Genomic DNA, 24,114 nt, shown 5'->3' with positions numbered 1-24,114 from the left:
AAAGAAAAAAATACAGTAAATTTTATTTTAATGTGAATTTATTTTTAATATCATATACCGATCTCGGAAGGTGGGTACATGGGTCTGTTATCTTATTTTTCTGCGGTAGGGCACATAACGGAGGCAGCGTCTAAACATCAAATCCGTTTATTTGTTCGAATCATTATCTCTACTTTATTATGTCTACACTTTTTATGCCTCATCTGGTTGTACATTGATTGACTGGAGCACGAGGCATATTTGTCTTTAAAAACGATTTGCTGCAATTTCCTAATACCCTTCTTATAATTGATCTTTTACGATATTTCCTTTTGATCATGAAGATATAATGGTATGAAGGTAAATGTATATATGTATGTATATAGGCATAGAAAACATTAATTTTGATTTTATGATACGTTTTTTTCCTCTATTAGTGCAAAAACACATAGAGTATAGGAAATACATGAAAGTTGCATGAAATTTAAATTCAATGTAAGATATTTTCAGAACGATCGAAGTTGATAAAATGAGCAAAATTTGCACCATTTCTTTTTATAAAGAGCACATCTTTTGTTTTTATGTTATTTATTTTTTATTTGATATTACGGTAATTTAAATTCTATTCAGCCAACGTTAATATAAGGATAAATATTATTATCCTTTTGATTAATGAAGTATTGTCTAAAAGCATGGCAGAACACACCTGCCTCATTTCCTGCTAATGCTCCAGTCAGTTTAATTATACATATTCTCTGTTCAAATATTATTCACGCATTGGATTATCACCCAATAAAGTTCTAAAAAGGATCTTCATATATCATGAGCTTCTATATGCATTTTTATCAATAGTTATATCCTTATTAATGCTCAGTACAGTACATGTGTGTATGTACAACATCGAGCAATCGACTAAGCATGCAGAGTTAAATAATCCTACAACGCTATGATCATTATGACTATATATCAATTCGTAAAACAATATCATACCCGATTGTATCCATTTATTACAGAAAACGTTCCAAGGGATTATAATCTGACTAAGTGGTCGTTATACAGCGTGCATAATCCATTGGAGTAGATTTTCAAGCACTTCCCTAAACTTATCGCAGATTTTTTTTTTAATGCAGACGCTTCGGTCTAAAAATGTGTAAAATCCCCAATTCCATTTCAATATTTACAATATCTCATAGATACGTGTGTGTTACACACGCCACAATTTACATAATATAACTTGGTGTTCACGTGAGATTCATTTTCTTTTATTTTATCAAACATCAGATTTCCATTCCGAGTCCACAACTTTATCTGCCGATCCAACGTTTTTCAACATTGTAATATTACAAAAAATCACACATTGTATGTTCCATTTACACACGTTTCCTTGATACTGATATTGTTTGTTCCTCCTCAGTGCGTTAATAGTTTTTATAATTCATTTACTATTTTCTTGTTTTTTTATGATCGAAGGATCTTATCCCAACGATAGCAGATTGAAAGAAACATGTAATAATGAGGATTCTTGAAGACCCAGTTCAGACGAATTTTAAGAACAAAATTAGATTTTCTATATCGAACTTAGCTCACTATGTATAATTAATGCGCGTCAATTTTAATCATTCAGTCATATCTCTACATGGCGCATGATTAGATCTACTGACTGGAACATAAATCTGTAAAAATTTCAAATTTGGGTCCCTGTATAAACAAGCCTCTTTGGCTTTGCTTAACTCTTCATTGATCTTTCTTGTTCTGTACTCGCAGAAGTGGTTCTTCTATTATGGAATTATATAATATATTATAAGAAAAAAAAATGATGCGCAACGAGCTTTCAAGTTTTAATATTATGTACGAATACATATTACTTCTTCAAACCTTAGAGGGAAACGAGGGGGGCGGGCGGTCTCTCGTACATCAAGCTATACACATTTTTTGCTGTTAATGTATGTTAATTTCATCCTAACTATCCTAGCGCCAAGCAGCGAATCACACCTACATAAATTGTCATTCGATTTATTCTATGTATATATGTATATCTATATATATATATTTTTTTTTTTATGTATATTTCGGTATGTATAATCGTAATGTGCGGCTACGCGGTGAAATCGCATGTCGTTGAAATCCGTTGAACCGTTACTAAAAAAACCAATCATTTGCTTATCATACAACATGATTGTTGCATAATTGCAAATTATCATTCGTTTTTGAAGATCTTCCTCGCTTGGTAACATACATCGTATTATACATTGTTCTTCATCAAAATGAGAATTATCATTAACAACATAGAAACACACGATGATCGGTTACCAGTCATCAGCTAGAAGGACGGCCGTACAAAAATTCGAGATGTACTTTGGAAAAGACATTCTTCCATGCAATTCCTTGTGTCCTTGTTATTTACTGCACTGTTTCCGGATTTCACTGGCCGCGTTTCATAAAATATCGGTGTATATGACTACGATAACTTCGGTTGCGTACTGTACAAATTCAACATGATTACTATCATCAGTCCCAAGATCATAATTACGGTGGGATCACATGATTACACGGGGATAGTTAAGCAAGTACGATAATGAGAAATGAAAAGCTTGAATTTCATCGATCACAGTACAGGTAGAAGAGGCATTTTCGTTAAGGATATGCATAGAAATAAAATAAAGTAAGAAATATTCTTACGATCTGAATCATGTATCTCTCTTAAATATTGTAAAAGTCAACATTAACAATCCCATATCTTTCCTTTCATTTTTCGAAAGTATGAATATTAAATGTTAAAGTGAATTATGGATTAAACTACTATAGTAGTCTCTTTTTAAGACTCATCGATTTACAAACTCTTAACAAAAATAAACGGAACTATATTTAAATAGCTTACTTTAAGTAATTATTTTCCTCTTTTACCCGGAATAAATATATTCTCAACTAATGAAACGTAGTTAATAATAACTGTTCTTTTCATATGCATCTCCACCAGTTTCATTCAAAATGCTTTTTAACTACTCAGTTTTTTGATGATGAAATGATTTTAAATTGGCAGACACAGCGAAACAGAACATTCGTTTGGAAGCATAAACAGAATTCAACAACACAAATATATTTGTGATGTTAAATGTTCACTAGTTCAATGATCGTACTGTTTCGCTATCTTCATTATAAAATAGAAGACAATTTATCGGCAGAGAGCTTAATAATCAGTCAATAGCTCGAAGTAAAGAAGGTCGCGCAGAACTTAACATCGTATCTCCTTTACCATGGTTATTTTATGTTTACCGAAATTTCAGTCATGATGTAGAAACTAGTCTCCCTTTTTCATAATTGTACAATATGTATATGATACACGCTTCTCAGCAGTATAAAGAAATGTATAATAAATAAAAGTGAACGAAAATATATACCACAAATATTGAATGCCTCGGTTATTGTTCGAAATCCGACAGTGTATATGCATTTGCAATAATTCCATTACAAATTCATTTTTTGATACCTATAAGTTTATTACTTATGTGATAGTTAAAATTTATTATTAGTGTATTTATTATTTATTTATTACTGTATATTACTACAAGCTCGAATCCTTTCCTCTGGTTTATTTACTGTAGTTGAATAAAGTATGCACTGTCTTATTCCGAAACATATCTGTTGTTTTACCAAGAATCTGGCGACCAACTCTTAATTATACTAACAATATATGTGTTTCTGCATTCATTGAATTTGTACAAAGATTCAGTTCCTTAAACACACATTCCAGTATGTATTATGAGTATCTTTTTAATCAGTATAGAGACAATGATAGTAATGATTATTATATTTTTTTTTGAACACACACTAATTAAGCACAAGGAGAGATCACAGAGAAAAAACCTGCTATCAGTAAATTTCGAATAATCAATTTAATGAAAAAGAAATATTTTAATGAAAATTTCAATATTCGTTATAATACAACAATGGGCCTGCTCTTTCTTAAAGTACATTATGAGTAGGTCCCATGACTCTTGGGATATTTTATAAATTAAGTGACAAGTAGTATAAAGGATAATATAACGATGACCATGTAAAATAATAAAGTACTACGAAATTTTAATTTAAGGTAGCATTATACTAAATGAAAAACATGATTTAACAAATTTATAAATACACAAGTAGGCAGCCATCGTCGAGAGTGTTACAATTAGAAGCATACTCAACTGCAGAAATATTGGAATTTGGTGGAATGTAGCAAGTTCTTTCTTTTCCAATTTTCCCAATATTAAATATCTCCTTTGCTGTATGAAATTAGTCATAATCACGTGGACGTAAATGATAATCAAAACTACCAACAGCTAAAAAAGGTAAAAATCATTTCTAAATTATAATTTATAAAATATATTTTTAATAATTTTGTATTATATAATATTAAATATTATAACATTATTACATTATATATGTATATTATAATAATATTATAATATTAAATATTAAATAATTTTATGCTGTGCGTTTTCAGTGATGATACACCCGTCACGCAAAAATAAAGCTATATATAATGCGAAAGAACCTGACCATTGTCGGTCGTTGCCTCTTGTCACACTCCCGACATATGTATAATTACATCAGGATGGTAGAAATGTAGTTGTGTTGAAGAATTTAAAGATAAAACGATAAAAAAAATGATCACTTTTTGATTTTCAGCCACGGATGCTTCAGGCACTCTGCTGCTGTAGCTCGCATACTCGGATCAAACGCTAGCATCGGAGTTAGGAACTCTTCAAACTCGCGCGCTTCTCTTGGCGACCAATCGTATTTTTCTGTGAGCACCTCATACAGTCCCCAAGGTTTTAATCCAGTAATCCGTTTCAGTTCACCTTTCTTATTAAAGTACATTTTTGAGTTTTTGCCAGAAAGAGCAATATGTCTTGGTATTTCTCCAAGCAATTCAATAATGTGTGCTAAATGATCTTCGTCTCTGTAATAAAGAAGCAAAGTGTACTTTATAATGATACTAATAAATAATTTTAAACAATTACAAAAAAGATGATGCTTTACCTGCAATAATAATTACCACTATGTGGTTCAAAGAGATAATCACCAGTCGCTAGTTCAAATGCCATACAGGCAGTGGACCATATATCTGCAGATGTATCATATCCAGATCCTAATAACACTTCTAATGATCTATACTGACGAGTTTGAATATCATCTGTAAATTTTTTGTAGACCCAACATGCATTACCAAGATCTGCTATTTTTACTTCAACATCACATTCTACTAGGGCAGGATCTAAAGGAGCTACAGATGCTCTTTTCAATTGTTTACTTTCAGGTGGATGTAAATTTCGACCTATAAAAAATAATAAATGTAAAGTTATTGTAATTATTTATAGTTATATAATATAGTACTGTAAATTTTACCTTCACTACACTCGTCTGTATCATCATGATCAGGTGAATGTACTTCTTCACCACAATTCTTCTCTATGTCACATGAATTTGTATTTTCCATCTTTTCAGGTTGTTGAGGCAATTGATTTTCTGCTTTCTCTTCAACTGTTAAACTATCTACACCATTTATGTGTAATGAAGGTGCAGATGGTTCTGAGATATCAGGTGAACCTTTGCTTTCAGTATTATCTTCTATACTTTCTGTATTTATGTCTTGATCTGGACTATTTGTTTCTAATTCTCCATTTGCTCTTGTACTATTTGCAAGTTTATCTTGTTCTTCAAGTTCTTCTATTTGTTCCATTTGTTTCTTTAATAATTCATTTTGACGTTTCGCTTTCTTCTTAAGCTTTTTCTTTTTATTTTTTGACATTTTAGAATTAGGAGTAGGTTCTTGGAATTCCTTTGGTGCAGTTGAAATTAAAGATACTGGCAACTTCATTCCAAGTGAATGTAATTCTGTAGCTTCACAAGCCAATTTTCTTATATAAGCTTCATCAACACAAACAAGGACATTTTCGGGTTTGATGTCTGTATGAATAATTTTACCTAAAAAAGAAAAGTATTTTATGCTAATAATTAATTCCTATGATAATAATGTTAAATATTTCAAATTTAAATCATGTTAGAATAACCTATTGACACAAATTGTATCTAGTATAGTAATATTAAATACTAAACACGGTTTTCATTAAAAAAATCTTACATTTATTGTGTAGATAATCAAGACCTTCAAGAACTTGTCTGATGATACGTTTAACATTGTTTCTTGGAATTCCTCTATAGTTGGATTTGATGATCAATTTTAGAAGATTATGCCCAAGCACTTCAAATACCATGCAAACATGCAAACCATTAATGCCACTGATCTTGAAGTCATTGAGTAACTGGACGGTTTTATTGCGTTTAGGATCACTGGGATCTATATCACGCACATCTTTTAATAATTTAATTTCATCCAATGCAGTTTCAGTAAAATGAGATGCAGATTTGACAACTTTAAGTGCCACAAATCGTTTATCCTGAAGAACACATTTTAAAACATTCCACTTATAATTTTACCGAACAAAAAAATGCCTTTTATTATAAATCAGATACATACCTGTAAATCCCAACAAAGCCAGACTGTTGAGAAATGACCCCAACCAAGTTTACGAGTTACATGATAACGATTTAAGAATAAATCTCCTATTTTAACAGGATGATATCCTCCTTTACAATAGTCACTACTGTCCTCTTGTTCTTCATCCTCACTACTGTATACTTCATCACCATCCTCCATTGTTTCGTTACTTGAGCTATGACATGGTTCCAATCTGTAAGTTCCAGTTAGGAAAGGTAGGGAGCAAGTCGAATCAAAAAATAAAAGACTACAGACTGCTTCCAAAAATTTTCATGGGGATTTAAACAGATAAAAGTTTCTAAATTAAATTATTCCATAATAAGACGGAACACAACGAAATACATTTATTCAAATATTTATTATTTTTCGCAAAAGTTATCGAATAATAAAATTTATCCATGTTGCCGTGTAAAAAAGGTTTTGATAAAAAGTTTGATGGAACTTTCATATCATATCAAGGACATTTACATAAATAACAAAATGACAGTGAGAATAGTATCAACATAATAGAATAAAATGACATATTAAAGAAACTCAGATACCTGTTTCCATTGTCACTGGAATATGGTCTCTGTGCAGAAGCATCCTGATAGAAACCCGATCCTTGTCCTTGTTGAGTAGCCGATGCTTTCGAGCATTGAGCTCCTGATGTTTCTGATTCATCTTGAGCGTTACCCTTTCCTTTTCGCTTACTTGGCTTGTGCCTTTTTTTTTTGGCCTGAATCGCTAGGACTCGCCTGTTCACGTCTGTCTTTGCACTCATACCGTTCTCTGCACCTCGATTCGTCGAGCCGCTTTCGTCTCTTTCTTTAACACTTCTCACACTTCCGTCTTCGCTTCCTTCCGCAATTTTTCGTCTCAATGGAGGCACTTACACCCGTTACCGTCACCCACCCCGGGTTTACGAACGATATGATTATGATGCGGTTTATTATCGTCTCATTTCTACGCTGTGCCGCGCACTTCGTTCGGCGGTTGTTTGAGTATGGCCGCCCCCGCCCACTCACAATCTCCTACTTCTCTCTTCGTTAATGCTTGTTACTCGATAATTCAGTATGCTTTTCTATCCCGTGGTAGGAATCGAGCTTCCAATTCGATCTAAAGCCTTTAAATAATTATTTTATAGTTTCTGATGCTTCGGTTATTCTAAAGTCTCTATTCTATCCTTTGATGAAATTCATAGAGTACTCTGTACTTAGCTTAAGGTTTCCTTTGGTGAAACTTGAAACACGTTTCGATGAATAATGTATCAATCACATTGCAGCCAATCAAAAATAATGTTTAGTATCAGCTAGTATCATATTATATAACGATAATATACCAATTATAATTAATACATATATAGTCAATGGAAGCACATTATACGAAATATATCTAAATTAATCTTTTATATTTTGTATAAAATTCTTCTGTATTTTTTCATTATGCTCAGATTAAGATCTTATATAAGAAATCATTTATATATAAAATAATTTCTATGTTTATCTATATAAATAGTTTCTATATGAAAAAACTAGACAGCTATTAATAGTACGCATGAATAACGGATTTTAAATGACAAACATTTGGTTATAATTGTACAACTATAGAATCTGTTACAAGATGGCAATACTATATACGTGAATCATAATATCTAAAAGTACCGCCAACTGTATATGACACAATTCTGGTTATAACCAAAAAATATTTTTGTGGGTGACGTTTGATCGTAGAATCTTTTTAGATTTTTCGACGTATGATTTGTTTATTACTTAATATTTATATGTCCTAAGCACTACGTTAAAGAAGTGTTAATAAAATGGACACCATATTTCACGAAAAGGTAAATAATAATATACATGAGTATCTAATGGCTTTCTCCAATATAAATCGTTTTAACCGCAAAGTTTATTACAGCAAGAGGGATTTTTATGCGCACAACATTGTTTAAATGCACTTCTACAAGGACCATATTACAATGCTGTAGATCTTGCTAGTTTAGGTCACCAAATGGATGAAGAGGAGAGGATAAGAATGGCAGAATCTGGTGTTGACAGCGAAGATTATAAACTTTTTTTAGAGGTGAATCTGTGCATTGTAGATATTTTACATCTTTTATTGCAATATATTGCATAATATAATAACAAATTATAACTTTTTAAACATTCTATGATATTTGTCAATTTATTTTATTTGAAATATTAATATGTACTAATAATATCATATGTGGTAAAGGGCATTAATTATTTTGCTTAGCAACCATCAGGAAACATGGATGACAGTGGATACTTCTCAGTTCAAGTAATCAGTAGCGCGTTAAAAGTTTGGGGATTAGAATTAATTCCATATAATAGTACAGAATCTGCAGCTATAATGGCACAGAATGATCCTTTGTATGTTACTTAATTGTTTCTAATTCATTTAAGAGATAGTTTAAAGATATTTATTAAGTATAATTATTTTGTATCACTATAAATGGAGAAATTAATATATAATTTATATTTATATATTATATATATAATATATATAAAAAAATAATAAAATTATTTTATGCATGAATTATTATATATCAAAACTTATAGTTAAATTTTATTATTTATATATAAATTTAAAAGAGACATATTATTTTTAGAGAAATGAAAGCATATATATGTAACTACAAAGGTCATTGGTTCACTATAAGAAAAATCGGAAAACAATGGTTTAATTTAAATTCAGTACTAAGTGGGCCAGAACTTATATCGGATACTTATCTTTCAATGTATTTAGCCCAGTTGTTACAAGAAGGTAAACATCTTAATGAAATGTAGTAAAGAACAAAATTATATATAGGTAATTACATATTTTTATAGGTTATTCTATTTTTATTGTTATTGGTGCACTTCCACAATGTACTGCAGATGATATTCTTATGAAAAATCCAATAGAACCTATGTCAAAAGGACAAACATCATTAAGAACAAAACCGAAAGGTTATTATCTAGGTATTAAGGGAAAAAATAGTGAATTTCTAAATACTGTTCATTCTAGAAGAAATTGTATTATTTCACAATAGCATATTTTCTTTTGCTGCATTGAGCACTTTTCGTTTTACAGCTGTAAGTAATAATGTGATATCAAATACGTTTACCAGAACATTAACTAGTAAAGAAAAGGTACCTACAAGCAAATTACAAGAAAAGATAATTCCCATAAAGATCGAGAAAAGTGATGAAGATGATGATGAAAATACAGAATTACAAAGAGCACTTCAATTAAGTTTTGAAGAGAATAAAAGAAATGATGTAGATAAATATCTTAAATTAAGTTTGGATTTTCATGATTACAATAAAAAAGCATGTGGGACTGATGACACAGATGAGGATGATGATTTAAGGAGGGCTCTTCAATTAAGTTTAGAGTGTGCTACTGCTCCTTCAACACCAGAATCTGAAGACTTACACTGGCATCAATTAAATCACTTTGGTACATACTCAAGAACGTCAAATGGAGAAACTTCACAGAAATTGAATATTTAATAATATATGCAAGAATATTTTTAATATTATATTAAAATAAATTTTATTTGTAAATTATAAATAACTAGTTACTTTGTGTAGTATGGATAAGTATGTCAAGAATAAATATATAAATAAAAGATCTGTACATGTTATAAGTTTTAACTGACTGCATTACTGGTTTATTTTACCAATGCTTAATCTTATTCTTATTTAAAGAACACTCCATTTTGTATTTTTAGCACAAATATGAAACACTTGCTTTTTTGATAACTTCGGCAAAATCTTAAACTTGACAGTTTTTCGAACGCACTTTAATATCATTGGTTTAAATTTTTCCTGGACATAACTCAAAAACGTTATGTTGAGAACACACTTTCATTTTCATGTGCACCCTATTTCTATAATCAACCAATTATTTATTCTTTATTAAATTTATTAGCTTTTAAATATAAATTTATAGTTTTCTACGGTTAATAAGACTAGCGAATAATTGTTTTTGTAGCAATATTACCAGATGGCTATGAACCCAAATTTTTAGCTGTAGTCACTCTGTAGTTGCTCCTGTTTTGTATGTGAATACTGAATGTTGACATTCAACATGGCGGCATGTCGTCAGTGCTGTGCTGTGTCGTGGTGAGTTTTATAAATCTTTTTAAAGCTATTCGATTATGAGCTTTGCAATGAAACATTTATAATTAGTAGAATTTGCTTCCTGACAATTGTATATATATTTTATATGAATACGAGACCTTGATAAATCATTATGATACCCAAAGAAACGAGTGACCTCATAAAAAATTAGAATCTCCTAACTGGCGAGCATGTACAATATTTCAGATTTTTGTTTGGATACATCCTATAAACAGTTATCGTTATATTGAATTTAATATTATTTTGCATGAAATTCCGTTGAATGAAACGTCTGTTTATTTACTTTTTAAAGAAACTCGTAATTGCTTATATTGTTACATATATTTCAAACATTTTCATGTGGGTGTCCAAGTATTGCATCCCATTTACAGTAAAGTTCGAGAATTATGATTTAAATGATAAATTAATGATAACGATGTTTTGACTAATTGCATCATATTGATAAATGAGACTTTGAATATGAGTAAAATTTCGAAAAATAAATAAAAGACAACGAAGAAACAGTGTCAGTTGGAATATAAAAAGTCAATGTCAAACTGGCAGTCAATTATTGTAAATATCTTATTTATCTCATATGTAACCACAAATAGATCACAAGAAGTATATTTTAGAATGCTATATATATTTGAATATTGTGGGATGAAAAATATATATAATAACCTATATATACAAATGAGATATTATTCTTTTTATTTCTGATAACAATTTTTTTACTTTAGTTAGAATAACACTTCTGTTCTGAATTATGATATGTATAGCTAATAGAATTTCTTAATTTTGCATGTTGTAAAAGTTTATAACTATAAATTAAAATCATAATAAGAAACAAATAATTTAACTTTACATTCCAATATGTTTATAAAATAATGTGTTACTACAAACATATAATACTTTATCTAAGATACATAAACAATACTGTTTGTTTTTGTGTTTTAATATAAAGAATCTTCTTTAGATATAATCATATAACTTAGTATATTATTGTAGATGTTTTTTTAAGTATTAAGAGGAAAAGTAATTACTTACTGTTATTTTTGTAAAGCTCATAATCATTATGATAATACATTTCTATTTCTCTAATGCGTGCTTGATTATATTAATTAAATAAATGTTTTTTATTTCAGCTTGTGTAATTGTTAGTTTAGGACATTTTTGAAACCAAGGCACACTGTAAATTCCATAATTAAATGCTGAAGAAAGAAACGCTAACATAGAAATATTGGAACAACACAATCACACTCAGCACGCATTGAAGACATCTGAGGATTTTCAAGTCAACATTTATCTTTTAAATCTCCTATGTTTTTTGATTTACTCCTTTTATAAAGGATGACTGCTGTTTAAAAGGAACACAGTTGTTCTAGTGTACGCTAAATTGAGTAAATATCAAACAGTTGTTATAACATGTGCATACATATATGGAAAGTATCAATGGTCTATGACGTGCTAAGAATTTTGTACTTGTATTGATTCGTAAATCAACATTAACTATATTGTTCATTTGTATATTGTGTACACAAGCTTTGTGAGAAAGAGTTAGGTGAACTATAAAGTGACCGTGATTGTGATTGCGGCTGAGATTGTGCTGCTCTTGACTAATAAAACACTTGTATTCGTATTTAAAGAGTGCCAATTTTGCACAGAGTTGCCTGGGTACTCTCTTATAAATAATTTATGACAAACGTCAAAATACTTTCAAACCCTTCCTTCCACTTCTTGGTCACAAAGGAGCCTGCATTTCTGCAGCATTTTAAAGAGCCTCTCTTCCTCTGTATTAAGTTCTTGTAACATTATAATAGTGAATGAAGATATAAGGTACCAAGAACCGTTCTGTGATATCTATGTTAACACTTAAATAATTGAAAAGACTAAAAATTTCTAAATATAAGTATATATATATAAATATATATTGTGGTGAAACAGAAGTGAACATAAAAGAAATTAAGTAATTGTTTCAAGAAAAGAGAAAAACTTATACGTAAAGATTACATTTAAAATTCTGCAAATTCGAGACAATGTCCAAAAATCCTCAGTGGAAAACGTTCCAGCCGCCAATCATGAACTCAGACCCTGCAATACTTGATTACAAGTCTATGACTATACCAAGTCCCAAAGTTATAACGGGAACACATCAACCAACAACCAATATTTACAGAAATGGTACCAATCATAGTGGTGATCATTATATGATGGATTCACCTCCTGGAAATGGAAAAAATTCTATACAATATGCTGGTTATCCCAACACTAAAATGTCACGTAATGAAGTTACCAGATTTCCTTTTGGAACATTTACAGGAATGGAAGGAAGTACTGGCTATACAGAAGAGCCAACAACAAATAATTCTACTTATCAAGATCAATTTGAGAATCAAGGACCTCGAGAAACTGGAATAATCGAAAAATTATTAGTAAGGATCTTGTTACTTATTCTTTATTAGCTTTTTAATATTTGTTTTACCATATAATAATTACCATAATAATTACAATACTATTATTTTCTTTTAGCATTCATATGGATTTATACAGTGCTGTGAAAGACAAGCGAGGTTGTTCTTTCATTTTAGCCAATTTAGTGGTAATATAGAACACTTAAAAATTGGAGATCCCGTTGAATTTGAAATGACTTATGATCGACGGACAGGCAAACCTATTGCTAGTATTGTTAGTAAGATTGCTCCAGAAGTGGTTAGTATATCATTAATATATTTACACAAAAATTATCCGAAGTATTAAATATACAAAGAGCACTGAATCACATAAATATATGATATAGGTGCTAAATGAAGAAAGAGTACTTGGAAATGTAACAACAGAATTGCATACAAATGGTGATACGCAAGGACGTATCAGTTATGAAAATCGTGGAGAGTGTTTTTTTCTGCCATATACAAAAGATGATGTTGAAGGCAATGTTACTTTGCGTGCTGGTGACAGAGTGTCATTTCAAATTGCTGAGACTCAACGGTAAATCATTTATTTATTATCAAATTTTATTATATTTATACATTATAAATTGTCGCAGAATACAGAGTTAATGCAATACTGCTAATTACAGTGGAAATTTGGGTGCATGTCATGTAAGGTTGGAAAATCCAACACGTCCAGTTCGCTATCGTGGAGTTGTATGCTCGATGAAAGAAAATTTCGGCTTCATTGAACGTGCTGACGTAGTTAAGGAAATTTTCTTTCACTTTAGCGAAGCTAAATCTATGAAAGAAGAACTTAGACTAGGAGATGACGTTGAATTTATAATACAAATACGAAATGTATAAATATTTTTTTCATTCTACATGAACAATTATCGTGCGCGTTTCATTGAGATAAATTTAATTATTGTTAATATTTTAGGGAAAAGAAGTAGCTTGTAATATTACTAAGCTACCACCTGGTTCAATAGTTTTTGAAGAAGTTAGCAATGAAGTAGTAAAAGGACAAGTATTGAAACCTCTGGAAAGGGGCACTGCAGCTCGTCATCAAAATGATCCCTTGCCTGGAAGAATTCGATATAGAGATACACATCATTCTGAAGTTGAGATTCCTTTTGGTGATAAAGATCAAAAAGGAGATTTTACTCTCAGGTATATTTATGGAATATTTTTATTCATTTTTATTTTTCATTGAAATAATTATGACTTTATATTTGTAGACATGGGGACTGGGTCCAATTTCGTATTGCTACAGATACTAGAGATCAACTCAAGAGAGCTACTGAAATTTTATTGTTATCTGAATCCTTTACTGTATCCGGTGAAAGACGAGAACAAGGCATTATAGTTGCACTTAAAGATGGATTTGGCTTTATTCGTTGTGTAGATCGGGATACACGACTTTTTTTTCATTTTAATGAAGTCTTGGATGTTGATAGAGAAATTAGTGTAGGAGATGAGGTTGAATTTACAGTAATTCAAGTAAGTATGATATACACATTTTTCGAAATTATTTTAACATTTTAAATATATTTTAATTAATTATCTTTATATTAGGACCCATCCTCTTCATTTTCAAATAATCGACAAAGTGCAATTAGGTTGAAGCATTTACCAGCTGGTACAGTTCAATTCGAAACAATTATAGAAAAAGATTTATTGGGTACTATAATTCAGGGTATAAATGGCGTTGTACCTGGTCTTATTGGATATACAAAAGAAAATCAACAAAAAAGCGTTATTTTCTTTAGTAAAGATTGTGATCCTAAAAATATTCCAAGACTTGGTGATAAGGTATATTAATATACATATATGTACTGTTGTAATTTTATTAATGCATTTCTTTTAAAGTATTAGTGTTTCAGGTTCAATTTAGTATCTGTCAAGTAAAACGAAATAAAGAACTTGTTGCAGTTAACATATCTCTAGTGAACTCTTCTGGTGAAAAAACTCAAAACGGCAACAAAAAATTGAATGATCAAGTTTGTCAAGGTTTCATTGCTGCACTTAAAGATGGATTTGGTTTTATTGAGACTGTAAATCATGATAAAGAAATATTTTTTCACTTCAGGTGAATAATTAACATATACGCATTTAAGAAAATATTATTATATTTCTATATTTTTATCATTTTTTTATATTTTCATCATCTCTATTTTCTAGCAATTTTGAAGGGGATGTAGGAGCTTTGGAAGTAGGAGCTGATATTGAATGTACGATCAGTTCTGGAAATAGTAGGGGTAATGGTGGTTGCGTAGCCGCGGAATACGTCACATTGCTACCTCGTGGAAGCATTCCTAGGCCAACACCAGTTAGCGAAGTACTTGATGGAACGGTTATTAGACCTTTACGAAGTGCAAATCCTGACCAGGCAGAGTATGCTGGTTTAATAAAGATAAATGCCGCTAATGAAGACGAAGATACTCCGGAATATGAATTCAGAATTATGGGACTTGTGAACAAACGCGAGCTATTACAAGCTGGCGATCCTGTGCAATTACAGGTTGATTCAGCAGGTCACGCTTGTAATATTGTAGCAGTTAGGAAAAAGAGGAGAGCAACAGTTGATGCAGTGAAAGGTCCTTTCGGTTTTCTTGCTTATGAAGTTGATGAGGGTAAGAAGTTATTTTTCCACATGAGCGAAGTTCGAGATCATGCAATACTTCAACCAGGAGATCAGGTTGAATTCGTTTTGATTACGAATCAGCGTACTGGTAAATCATCTGCATGCAATGTAACGCGATTAAGGTGAATTTTTTAAATTGTTTACTTAAATATTTTCTTTTCGTTAATATCTTGATTAATTGATATATCATTCTATTTTCTTTATTATACAGTGATGCAGTTCAACAACGACCCGAACGTCTGATCAGCCGTTTACGTACTACATCTTTGGAAGACACAGGTCCTAAATTAACAATAGTTAGACAACCAAGAGGGCCAGACGGCACACGTGGATTTAGTCAGGAAAGATCCCAGCATACCCCTGGTGCCATCCAAGAGTAATGTCGTATTGAAAGGATTATTGCTTATCCAAATTGTAATCTACATTACTTGTTTTTAGTCCATACACTTCGGTACCGAGATTATTATTATTATAAGCATCGTAAACATTTGCCAAATTGAGACTAATGTGACAACAATAATAACATTGATAATAATCAATTGGATTTTCTTGTTGAGAAAAGAATATAAAATAAAACACAACGAGTCATTTTATCATCTTATAAAGTATAAAAATAATCAGAAAGACAGTTTGTCTGAACCATTTCAATTTCTTTAAAAAATTTACTGAAAATCTTTTTTTCGAAAAGCATGTAGATTTTTATAATTGTGAACAATGGTTACGAAATATTATTAAAACTTTTAATTACTACATTTTCTTTTCAATAAAAAATTTTAAGATATTTCCTTCATTCAGTTTATTATAGGTACAGTTATAGATTGGAAAATAATTTAACATTGAACTGTTTGACAACCTGTCTGTTTGTAACGTTCAAAGATAATGTCCCGTCTGTCTTTATAAAAATATACGTACATGTTGATAAAATCTTTATTTATATTATTTTCTTTAGAGTATTTGTTTTACCCGTAATGTGTATTGCGATCAGTTAAAATAATGTATAATAGTCGGAAATGAAATCATATATGCAATACATGGCATATGTGATAATATTAATTGGCCATATAATCAAAAAAACCGAAGAAGACGCATTCGTATTATTTGCTAAAATTTGTGAATTTACATAATTTTTTAATGGAAGAAGCAGACATGTGTTTTTTACTATATAAATTATTGTAACATGTTACTCTATTGAGGAGAAAATGTCTATGAATTTGTAAAAAAAGTTACAACTGGCCAATTGTTTATCCTAGATAATATATAACATATAAATATATATACATGTCGTTAAGTTCCTGATGCAGTCTCGTGTTATAAAATCAAACTAGTATTACGGATTCAGTCGATATATAATACAAAAAATTACAAAAAGTACTTATGCGAAGAATAAAAAAATTGCATTTTATAAGTTCTGCCATCAGAAACAGCAAGCGAGATACACGTGGCATTATGTAGAAAATAGGAAAGGAGTAAAATAACAACTTGCATTAACGCAAGCACGACACAAACTAAACGTTTGTCAAAAACTCATGGATCCAACACATCATGTGCATACATATTGTAAAATTATTGATGAATAAACAGTGAAAATATCAGATATATCTTCTTTCTATGAATCTCAGAGATTTAAATAATACGTAAATTATTGAGATTTCTATAGATTATCATTTTTTTAATGAGTATTACTTGTAAGTAGTATTTTAATAATTTTTTAAAATATTTCTAGTAACAAGACGATTATCATATATACAATATATTTATTATGTATGTACAAAGATGTGTAAATTTTCGCAAAATATGTTTATTTTTTGTACTTAATATGTATTTGATTTTTGATAGATTAAAAGAAGGTAAATTACAAATTAAATTACAACACATTCGTAAGGAAATGGTCCTCGGAAACGTTGGTTATTTGGTCCTGGGCAAGCTGCAAAATGTATTATTTCATTAAAAAAAAGTTTTGTTATATTTTCTACTTACTAGACTTATTAAATTTTATATCGAAACGATACTTCGATTTTAAATAATACATTATTAGCATTTTTAAATAATTGAAAATTGAGCAGGTTGTGTTTGGTACCGAATTGAATAGTTATTAAATAGTTAGTAAAATATATGTTTGCAAAGTTTATAATTATAATCATTACTTATCGATGATAATAATTACTAACGTTTATCACAATGTGGTCCGTAATAACCAGTTCCTTCGCAGCGACATTTAAATCCAGGATCTGATGATATTTGCAAACATGATCCTCCATTCAAACAAGGTTTCGATCTATAACATATATCACTACGCCTACCTAAAAAATAATAATAAAATAATAAAAAACAATCGGTTAATTCTTTCAGTATCAACATTGGATACTTATATGTATTCGTCTAAATATCTATGAACAAGTTTGATAGTGATATTTAATATCGTGGATGAAATTAACAGGTAAGTTATTACCTCTTAACGCTTCTTTGCAATCTTCGTTAGTATTATATCTGTATTCAGAAGAACAACCGTAACCGCATCTGCATTGTGCACTATATATGCGACATCCATATTGCATTTGATCCAAATCGCAAGCTTTTGATAATGTACCTATTATTTAAACCAAATTGAAGTACTTAGTAAATATACATATAACAATATGATACACCACATAATAATTAAATTCTAACTATTCGTCGTATGTTATTGTTATGTTATTGTGGCGGATGATGAGAGGAGTTTGAATTTAAATTATAACGCCCAAAGGATTGCAATTGCAACCGTTAAGTATATTTCGAATAGATATTATTATAAAGGTTTATAAGTTCCGTCGATAGACGTCCGTACAATCGTAGTCGCGAAGATAGATAATAGAATGCTCGCGGATAACTCAAAGACTCGTATACTTAGTTAATTCGCAAATAATGACTCGGTAATAACTCAGTAATAATTTGATGATAATAACTGCCCGCTCGCGATCGTGTTTGTTTATTTATACTGGGGGGGGGGAGGAGTCGGAAGATTCAAATTAATCTTAGAACGACGGTTGTATTGTTTTTGCCTAGTGGTAGTTTAACGCTATTTTCGAGTCGGCGTCCTTGTTCCGAGGCACAACAGCATGAGATGCCCTCGCTTTGCCTCGTCGTATGACTCATATGTCGTTACATTATTTTCATAAATATCAATATGTATATCATTTAAACTATAAAAAAGACACAAAGTAATTAATTTTTCAGTTCTCTTCTTTTATTAAGAATAGTATGGAAATATATAATTTAATACAATATTCATATTGTATTTTATGTGTGATTCTGAAAACAACAATAAGCGAAATATAAAACGTTTACCATAGGATTAAATGACAATAGCATAAAAGAATACCACTTCTATCAGTAGATGATAAATAAGTCTCTATATGAAATCAATTATGTAACTTCTAATATAACTAAATGGATTAAAACTTAATGAAATTAAATGAATATTCATTTGGAAATAGAACAAACTTTATGAGTAATAAAAATAATTTTATATTACGAAATAATGCGATAAATATTGAAACAATAAGTTATAAATTGCACATTTTCTGTTTGCAGTGAATATATCTGCAGTTTATTTACCCTGAAAAGATAATGCTATGAAGAAATACGCTGCCAGAGGCAACTACATATTTGTACCGGATGTGTCCACTGCACTTCCCACTTGTCTAGATTGATAAACATTTAACGAGATAAAGCATGTCTGCGCGGGTTAACTGATTTTCGGGTATGCATTCTAAATTACTATTATTTTCTTCTATAAATAAATTCATGCTTAAATATATTCTTTCTTATTCGTGCAAAAGATGAAATTTAATTGTAAACATATTTCATAAGGTACAATCGAGAAGAAACGCGGAATGTGCATCATTGAAAGTACGCTTTATTATCGTGACACATTATCTGTCTACTCGGTGAATGAACCGAGACGTTTCTTTTAACAGAACGGTTGCATTTATTTTATCTTACGCAAATTACTATCAGAGAGTTACTATCCAACGTTTAAATCAACGTCGTTTAAGGAAAGTAGTACAAATAGTATCATACGAAAATAACTTTTCCATGATCTTAAAATAAAATCTATCATCTCCAAATTTAAAAATTTATTAATGTAATTTTTGTATTTCTTAAGATCATCTTTATACAATTGATGAAAACACGCATGCAGAAGTAAGTTATTATGAAATGATAAAATACAGTTGCAATATGCCGATTAAATTAGAAGAAAAATTTTCATAGTGAATAACATACCACTATATAAATTACGTTATCGTAACCAAAATATCGATTTCTCGATCCTCTCTGATATGTTTAATCAGTATGAAAATTCTAGTGAAACGCAAGTAACGTGTTCGTACCTATAATAACGAGTAGTAGAATTATTGGTAGTATCAGTCTTGGTAGCATGATGGGCTTAAAGCTCTCACAAAATCCGTGGGAGAACTGTTCCGATAACGATAATCCAGATAATTGTAGATGTCAGAAGACAGAGATCGACAAGCAGCGCCTGCAGCTAGGCTATTACTTGAACTCAGTAGGGTTAAAGGTCGTTCGTTAAAAGGGGGTTCTTTACACATTCACTATCGCGAGGATAAAATTTGTGCTCCAATGCAACGTTCCCTATGTCAGCTAGCATCTATACTCGCTGAACGCGTCAACCGAACTGAACTCCGACTAGCCGACTCCAGACAGCTGTAGAGGCAACTGCCTCTTTATGACTATGACTATTAACTAAATGCGGACTAACGCGCTTAGCTAGTATACCCACCAGACTCTACTAAGCTAAAGAACCATGCGTGGGGTATAAAATAAGCGACTGATTACGCATAATATATTTCTAACGAACATATACATATAGATTTATAATTTCATTTGTTCTATCGATATAAACTATTATTTATATTAATGACTTTTGTTCAGTTAATTTTAAATTTAGTAGTTTTGCAAAATTTGTTACAATTTTTTATTATCAATATCGTTTATTTGTACATTTACATATTATTTTAGATAAAATAACGAGAGAGGTCTTGAAATTCTGGACTGATATGACCTGAGACTTACAGAACGTTATATCGGTCGGAATTAGCCCCAGTCCGTTATATGATTCCGCACATGTTTTTCTAAACAGAACACATGGTCGGCAGAAAACATTATTATTTCTTTATTTTTGAAAGTAATTAAAATATCTTTTATAGTTGAAATAGAATGTCAACGAACGTTAATTTTTACCATATTTCTCTTATATTGTACATTTTTGCAATAACACTTATTTTTTTAAGTAAATTTAGTGTCAATAGTAACGTTGGGTGGTTAGGGAAGTACATTATCACATTTTAAAGTTCGATAACATTTGACACGTACAGTCATAATTCCGGAAGTAGATGTAGCTTACAGTTTATAGTACGGAACGTGTAAAATTTATTTCTTCAATTTTCTTTTATGGATAGTTGTTTATAAGATAAGGATAATCAGTTTCAAAAATGTAATACAAACCTATTTAATTTTGCGTATAAACTAAGATTATGATATCGTAATAAAATAAAAAATTAGGTCAAGGCAATTTATTAATTAGAATAATAATTTATTAATGTAGAACATAATCTCTCTTTTGAGATTTGGACGGATTATAAAAATTTTAAGACTTCATTTACAATGTATAAGTACATTCGAGTATTAGTACTGTGAATATTTCACACAAATATTTCATGTTTTATGCAGATATTTAAAATATTTCAACACATATAACAGATATAAAAGTTTATAACAATGATTTTAATTAGTTTTCTAAATATATGTGTATCTGATATTTTGCATGTAATTCATTATATCATCAAAGGCAAATCTTCTTGTTTATTTATATTCTAAAAGAACAATATTTATGTAAAATATAATTTTATGTTATACATAAAAGAATTAAAATATTAACTGTTAGTACCTTACATGAATGTTTGATCATGTTGTTCATGAATCATTGTCGCTCTTCTAGATTGAACTATACCACTTTGTCTATTATACAATTCTCGTACCAAGTTGTCCTTTTCTTGTTCAAGTAATGCTATCCGTTGGCTTTTTTTACTGACTTCCTAATTTTTAATCATCAAATGTGAGTTAAATATATTATTAATTATATATATATATATTTAATTAATTTACCTCTGTTAGTCTATGATTCTGTTGCTTTAACCTAGATAATATATCTTGCTGAAGTTGGGTCGATGTAGGAGTGCTAAGAAATGCAAGATTCATGTGAAGAGGAAGTCCACCACGTTCCCAACTACTTATTAGTGCAGCTAAGTGTCTGTTGACTTCTAAGACACGAGCACGTTGTAATTCTAAACGTTCTTGCTGTGCCTCTGTCCATTGTTCCTAAATAAAATCATACATGTTAACACAGAATATTTCAGATAATTTTATAAAGTTGGAAAGCATATTTAATACCACATGAGATCCCATACGCCCAAGGTGTTTAATTTTTTCCTGAGTAGCAGATATTTGTTTCAAATACCATTCTCTAGCTTTATCAACTGCAGCTAGACCTTGAAGTAATACATCTTTCTCTTGTTCAATCTGTTTCATTCTTTTCATCTAAAAAAGAGAGCTATCAAATAGTTACCGCTGTTAAAAATTAAGAAACAGGCTTCCCAACTATGTATTAAAATATAATATAAACATATTATATACTATGCTGAACTTAGTATAAATTGTATAATGGTCTACATGTTAATAATCACCAAATTTCATGCATACCCAAAACCAATCACCAATCGTTAGTTGGGAATCCTAGAGAAGAATATCTTTACCATATTGTAATCAATACCATTCTGCAACGTATGACGCCTAGGTTCTCTGCGTCTATTTAATGGTTTCTTAGGCTGTAAGCCAACTTGATTATTTTGCAATTCAACTGCTTTACCATCTCCCAATACTCTGGTTGGTCTTAATAATGTTCTAGTGTCAGATCTATAATTTACCGTTGGTAATTGTCTTTTTTCTATAGCTTTATCATCATTCATTAACAAACCCATCTGCCAATTTTGTAATACAGTTCGAATTTCAGATTTGTCAAAATTTCTTTCCGAATTAATAGTTCTAGCTTCTAATGCAGCACCCATCCGTGGAGGTTTAGGAGGCCCATATGCCTTATTTAGCTTCAATTCAGGACCACTTCTACCATCCATTAATTCTAAGTGTGTATGATTAACATCTTTTCGACCAGCTAATAACTGTGGCATGCTTAAGGTACGTTGCTGTGATATAGCATTATTTGGCCTAATAGTTGCTGTATTTGGAGATGTCCATGTTGTTTTATTTTGATTATCAGGTATAAGTATTGGAGCAGATGGTGGTCTATTTGGTTGACCATCATGTTTTTTAGAGTCACCATCTGTTTGAATTTGTAGCAAACATATCTTGAGTCCTGTACAAAATCTTTCAAAAGACAATAATCCATTAGATGGAGTGACTTTTTTAAGGCTGTCTAAAACACCTTTTGGTAGACCTTGCGTTCCATCATCTTGCCATCTGCCTTCAATATCAGAAAATTTTACAAACCCTGTATTTTGGTCATCCATTATATCAAAAAGTGTACGCATAGCGGTGACAAAGTGCTTTGGTAGTCCATCCGCGCTCGAAGTTTGTATTTGTGCCATATTTATGTGCAAGCGTATTTAAAATATAGTTGTTAAGAAAATATACATTCATTTAAATATTCCAGACTCATATATTACCTTCCTGGTAACGGAAGGTATAACATTGTTTCTTTTAAGGAATATTTGTCCGATTAGTCATTTCGTTAATTAAATATTGTTTCATACATCTGATAAATGTCTTTTCGTTTATTTAACATTTATTAAAGTGTACTGTCAAATTATTAGTAGAATTATTTGTGCCAAATACGAATACACTTAAGGCGTTTTGAATACATTTTCCTTTTTTGTATTTTATTAACAGTTAACTTTTTGATAACCTCTTTAAACCTTCGATTGTATGCAACTAAATATGAACGCAACAGATGAAACAGGTGTGTCGAAGTACGAATCTATCTAGAACGTACTACAGTTATTTTACTCATAGAAACAGTTCTTAAAGTATGATATTTAATTTATATATGCATAACATATACATATATAACTTAAACTGTATATGAAATTAATACATTACAAAAATAATCATGATATCTTGATGTTTGATAAATAAAAGAAATAAGATGCTAATTATAAATTTTTAAATTTTATTTATCGATTGTTGATATGTATTTGTCGCAGGGATTTCGATAAAACAAAAAAAGATAATTGTTAATATAAAAGATATGTTATAGACTGTATCAAAGAGAAAATCAGGCGAGTTTTTTAAAACAATATGATTCACACGTAACAGGATATTTTATGATGAAAG

At 30.3% G+C, this 24,114-nt stretch overlaps 5 protein-coding genes across 9 annotated transcripts; 2 read left to right on the top strand and 3 right to left on the bottom strand.

Annotated features, from left to right (window-relative positions):
- Positions 1-20: 20 nt before the first annotated feature.
- Positions 21-7,760, bottom strand: LOC132916465 (SRSF protein kinase 3). 2 transcript variants are annotated; one of them, XM_060976503.1, is made up of 6 exons: positions 7,066-7,760; positions 6,503-6,716; positions 6,107-6,422; positions 5,371-5,949; positions 5,005-5,299; positions 21-4,924 (listed from the first exon to the last, which is right to left on the bottom strand). In XM_060976503.1, the coding sequence occupies exons 1-6, from the start codon at positions 7,284-7,286 to the stop codon at positions 4,633-4,635; spliced, it is 1,917 nt and encodes a 638-aa protein (XP_060832486.1). In that variant the 5' UTR covers positions 7,287-7,760; the 3' UTR covers positions 21-4,632. The 2 variants fall into 2 exon arrangements, with proteins under 2 accessions (XP_060832486.1, XP_060832487.1); XM_060976504.1 differs by having other exon boundaries at positions 6,503-6,698; positions 7,066-7,759.
- Positions 7,761-8,157: 397 nt separating this feature from the next.
- LOC132916473 (ataxin-3-like) lies at positions 8,158-10,164 on the top strand. 3 transcript variants are annotated; one of them, XM_060976520.1, is made up of 6 exons: positions 8,158-8,345; positions 8,420-8,584; positions 8,759-8,895; positions 9,135-9,289; positions 9,355-9,474; positions 9,599-10,164. In XM_060976520.1, the coding sequence occupies exons 1-6, from the start codon at positions 8,322-8,324 to the stop codon at positions 10,018-10,020; spliced, it is 1,023 nt and encodes a 340-aa protein (XP_060832503.1). In that variant the 5' UTR covers positions 8,158-8,321; the 3' UTR covers positions 10,021-10,164. The 3 variants fall into 3 exon arrangements, with proteins under 3 accessions (XP_060832503.1, XP_060832505.1, XP_060832506.1); XM_060976522.1 differs by having other exon boundaries at positions 8,410-8,584; XM_060976523.1 differs by lacking the exon at positions 8,158-8,345 and having other exon boundaries at positions 8,445-8,584; positions 8,738-8,895.
- Positions 10,165-10,484: 320 nt separating this feature from the next.
- Positions 10,485-17,300, top strand: LOC132916462 (cold shock domain-containing protein E1). The gene is made up of 11 exons (XM_060976497.1): positions 10,485-10,635; positions 11,778-13,064; positions 13,162-13,341; positions 13,430-13,620; positions 13,712-13,922; positions 14,005-14,234; positions 14,303-14,564; positions 14,640-14,876; positions 14,948-15,153; positions 15,246-15,830; positions 15,920-17,300. Exons 2-11 carry the CDS (start codon positions 12,669-12,671, stop codon positions 16,086-16,088), a joined length of 2,667 nt encoding a protein of 888 aa, XP_060832480.1. The 5' UTR covers positions 10,485-10,635; positions 11,778-12,668; the 3' UTR covers positions 16,089-17,300.
- A 142-nt stretch (positions 17,301-17,442) lies between these two features.
- Positions 17,443-20,741, bottom strand: LOC132916475 (neurogenic locus notch homolog protein 2-like). The gene is made up of 4 exons (XM_060976527.1): positions 20,079-20,741; positions 18,158-18,295; positions 17,877-18,008; positions 17,443-17,632 (listed from the first exon to the last, which is right to left on the bottom strand). The coding sequence occupies exons 1-4, from the start codon at positions 20,125-20,127 to the stop codon at positions 17,568-17,570; spliced, it is 384 nt and encodes a 127-aa protein (XP_060832510.1). The 5' UTR covers positions 20,128-20,741; the 3' UTR covers positions 17,443-17,567.
- Positions 20,742-21,280: 539 nt separating this feature from the next.
- On the bottom strand, positions 21,281-23,772 carry LOC132916472 (suppressor APC domain-containing protein 2). Of its 2 annotated transcripts, none has more exons than XM_060976518.1 (5): positions 22,521-23,772; positions 22,159-22,305; positions 21,874-22,086; positions 21,661-21,803; positions 21,281-21,581 (listed from the first exon to the last, which is right to left on the bottom strand). In XM_060976518.1, exons 1-5 carry the CDS (start codon positions 23,367-23,369, stop codon positions 21,575-21,577), a joined length of 1,359 nt encoding a protein of 452 aa, XP_060832501.1. In that variant the 5' UTR covers positions 23,370-23,772; the 3' UTR covers positions 21,281-21,574. The 2 variants fall into 2 exon arrangements, with proteins under 2 accessions (XP_060832501.1, XP_060832502.1); XM_060976519.1 differs by having other exon boundaries at positions 21,656-21,803; positions 22,521-23,771.
- Between the last annotated feature and the right edge of the window lie 342 nt (positions 23,773-24,114).

This window comes from Bombus pascuorum, chromosome 2, assembly GCF_905332965.1.
Source record: "Bombus pascuorum chromosome 2, iyBomPasc1.1, whole genome shotgun sequence".
Classification (NCBI taxonomy): Eukaryota; Metazoa; Arthropoda; class Insecta; order Hymenoptera; family Apidae; genus Bombus; species Bombus pascuorum.
This window is presented reverse-complemented; position numbering and strand designations above follow the sequence as displayed.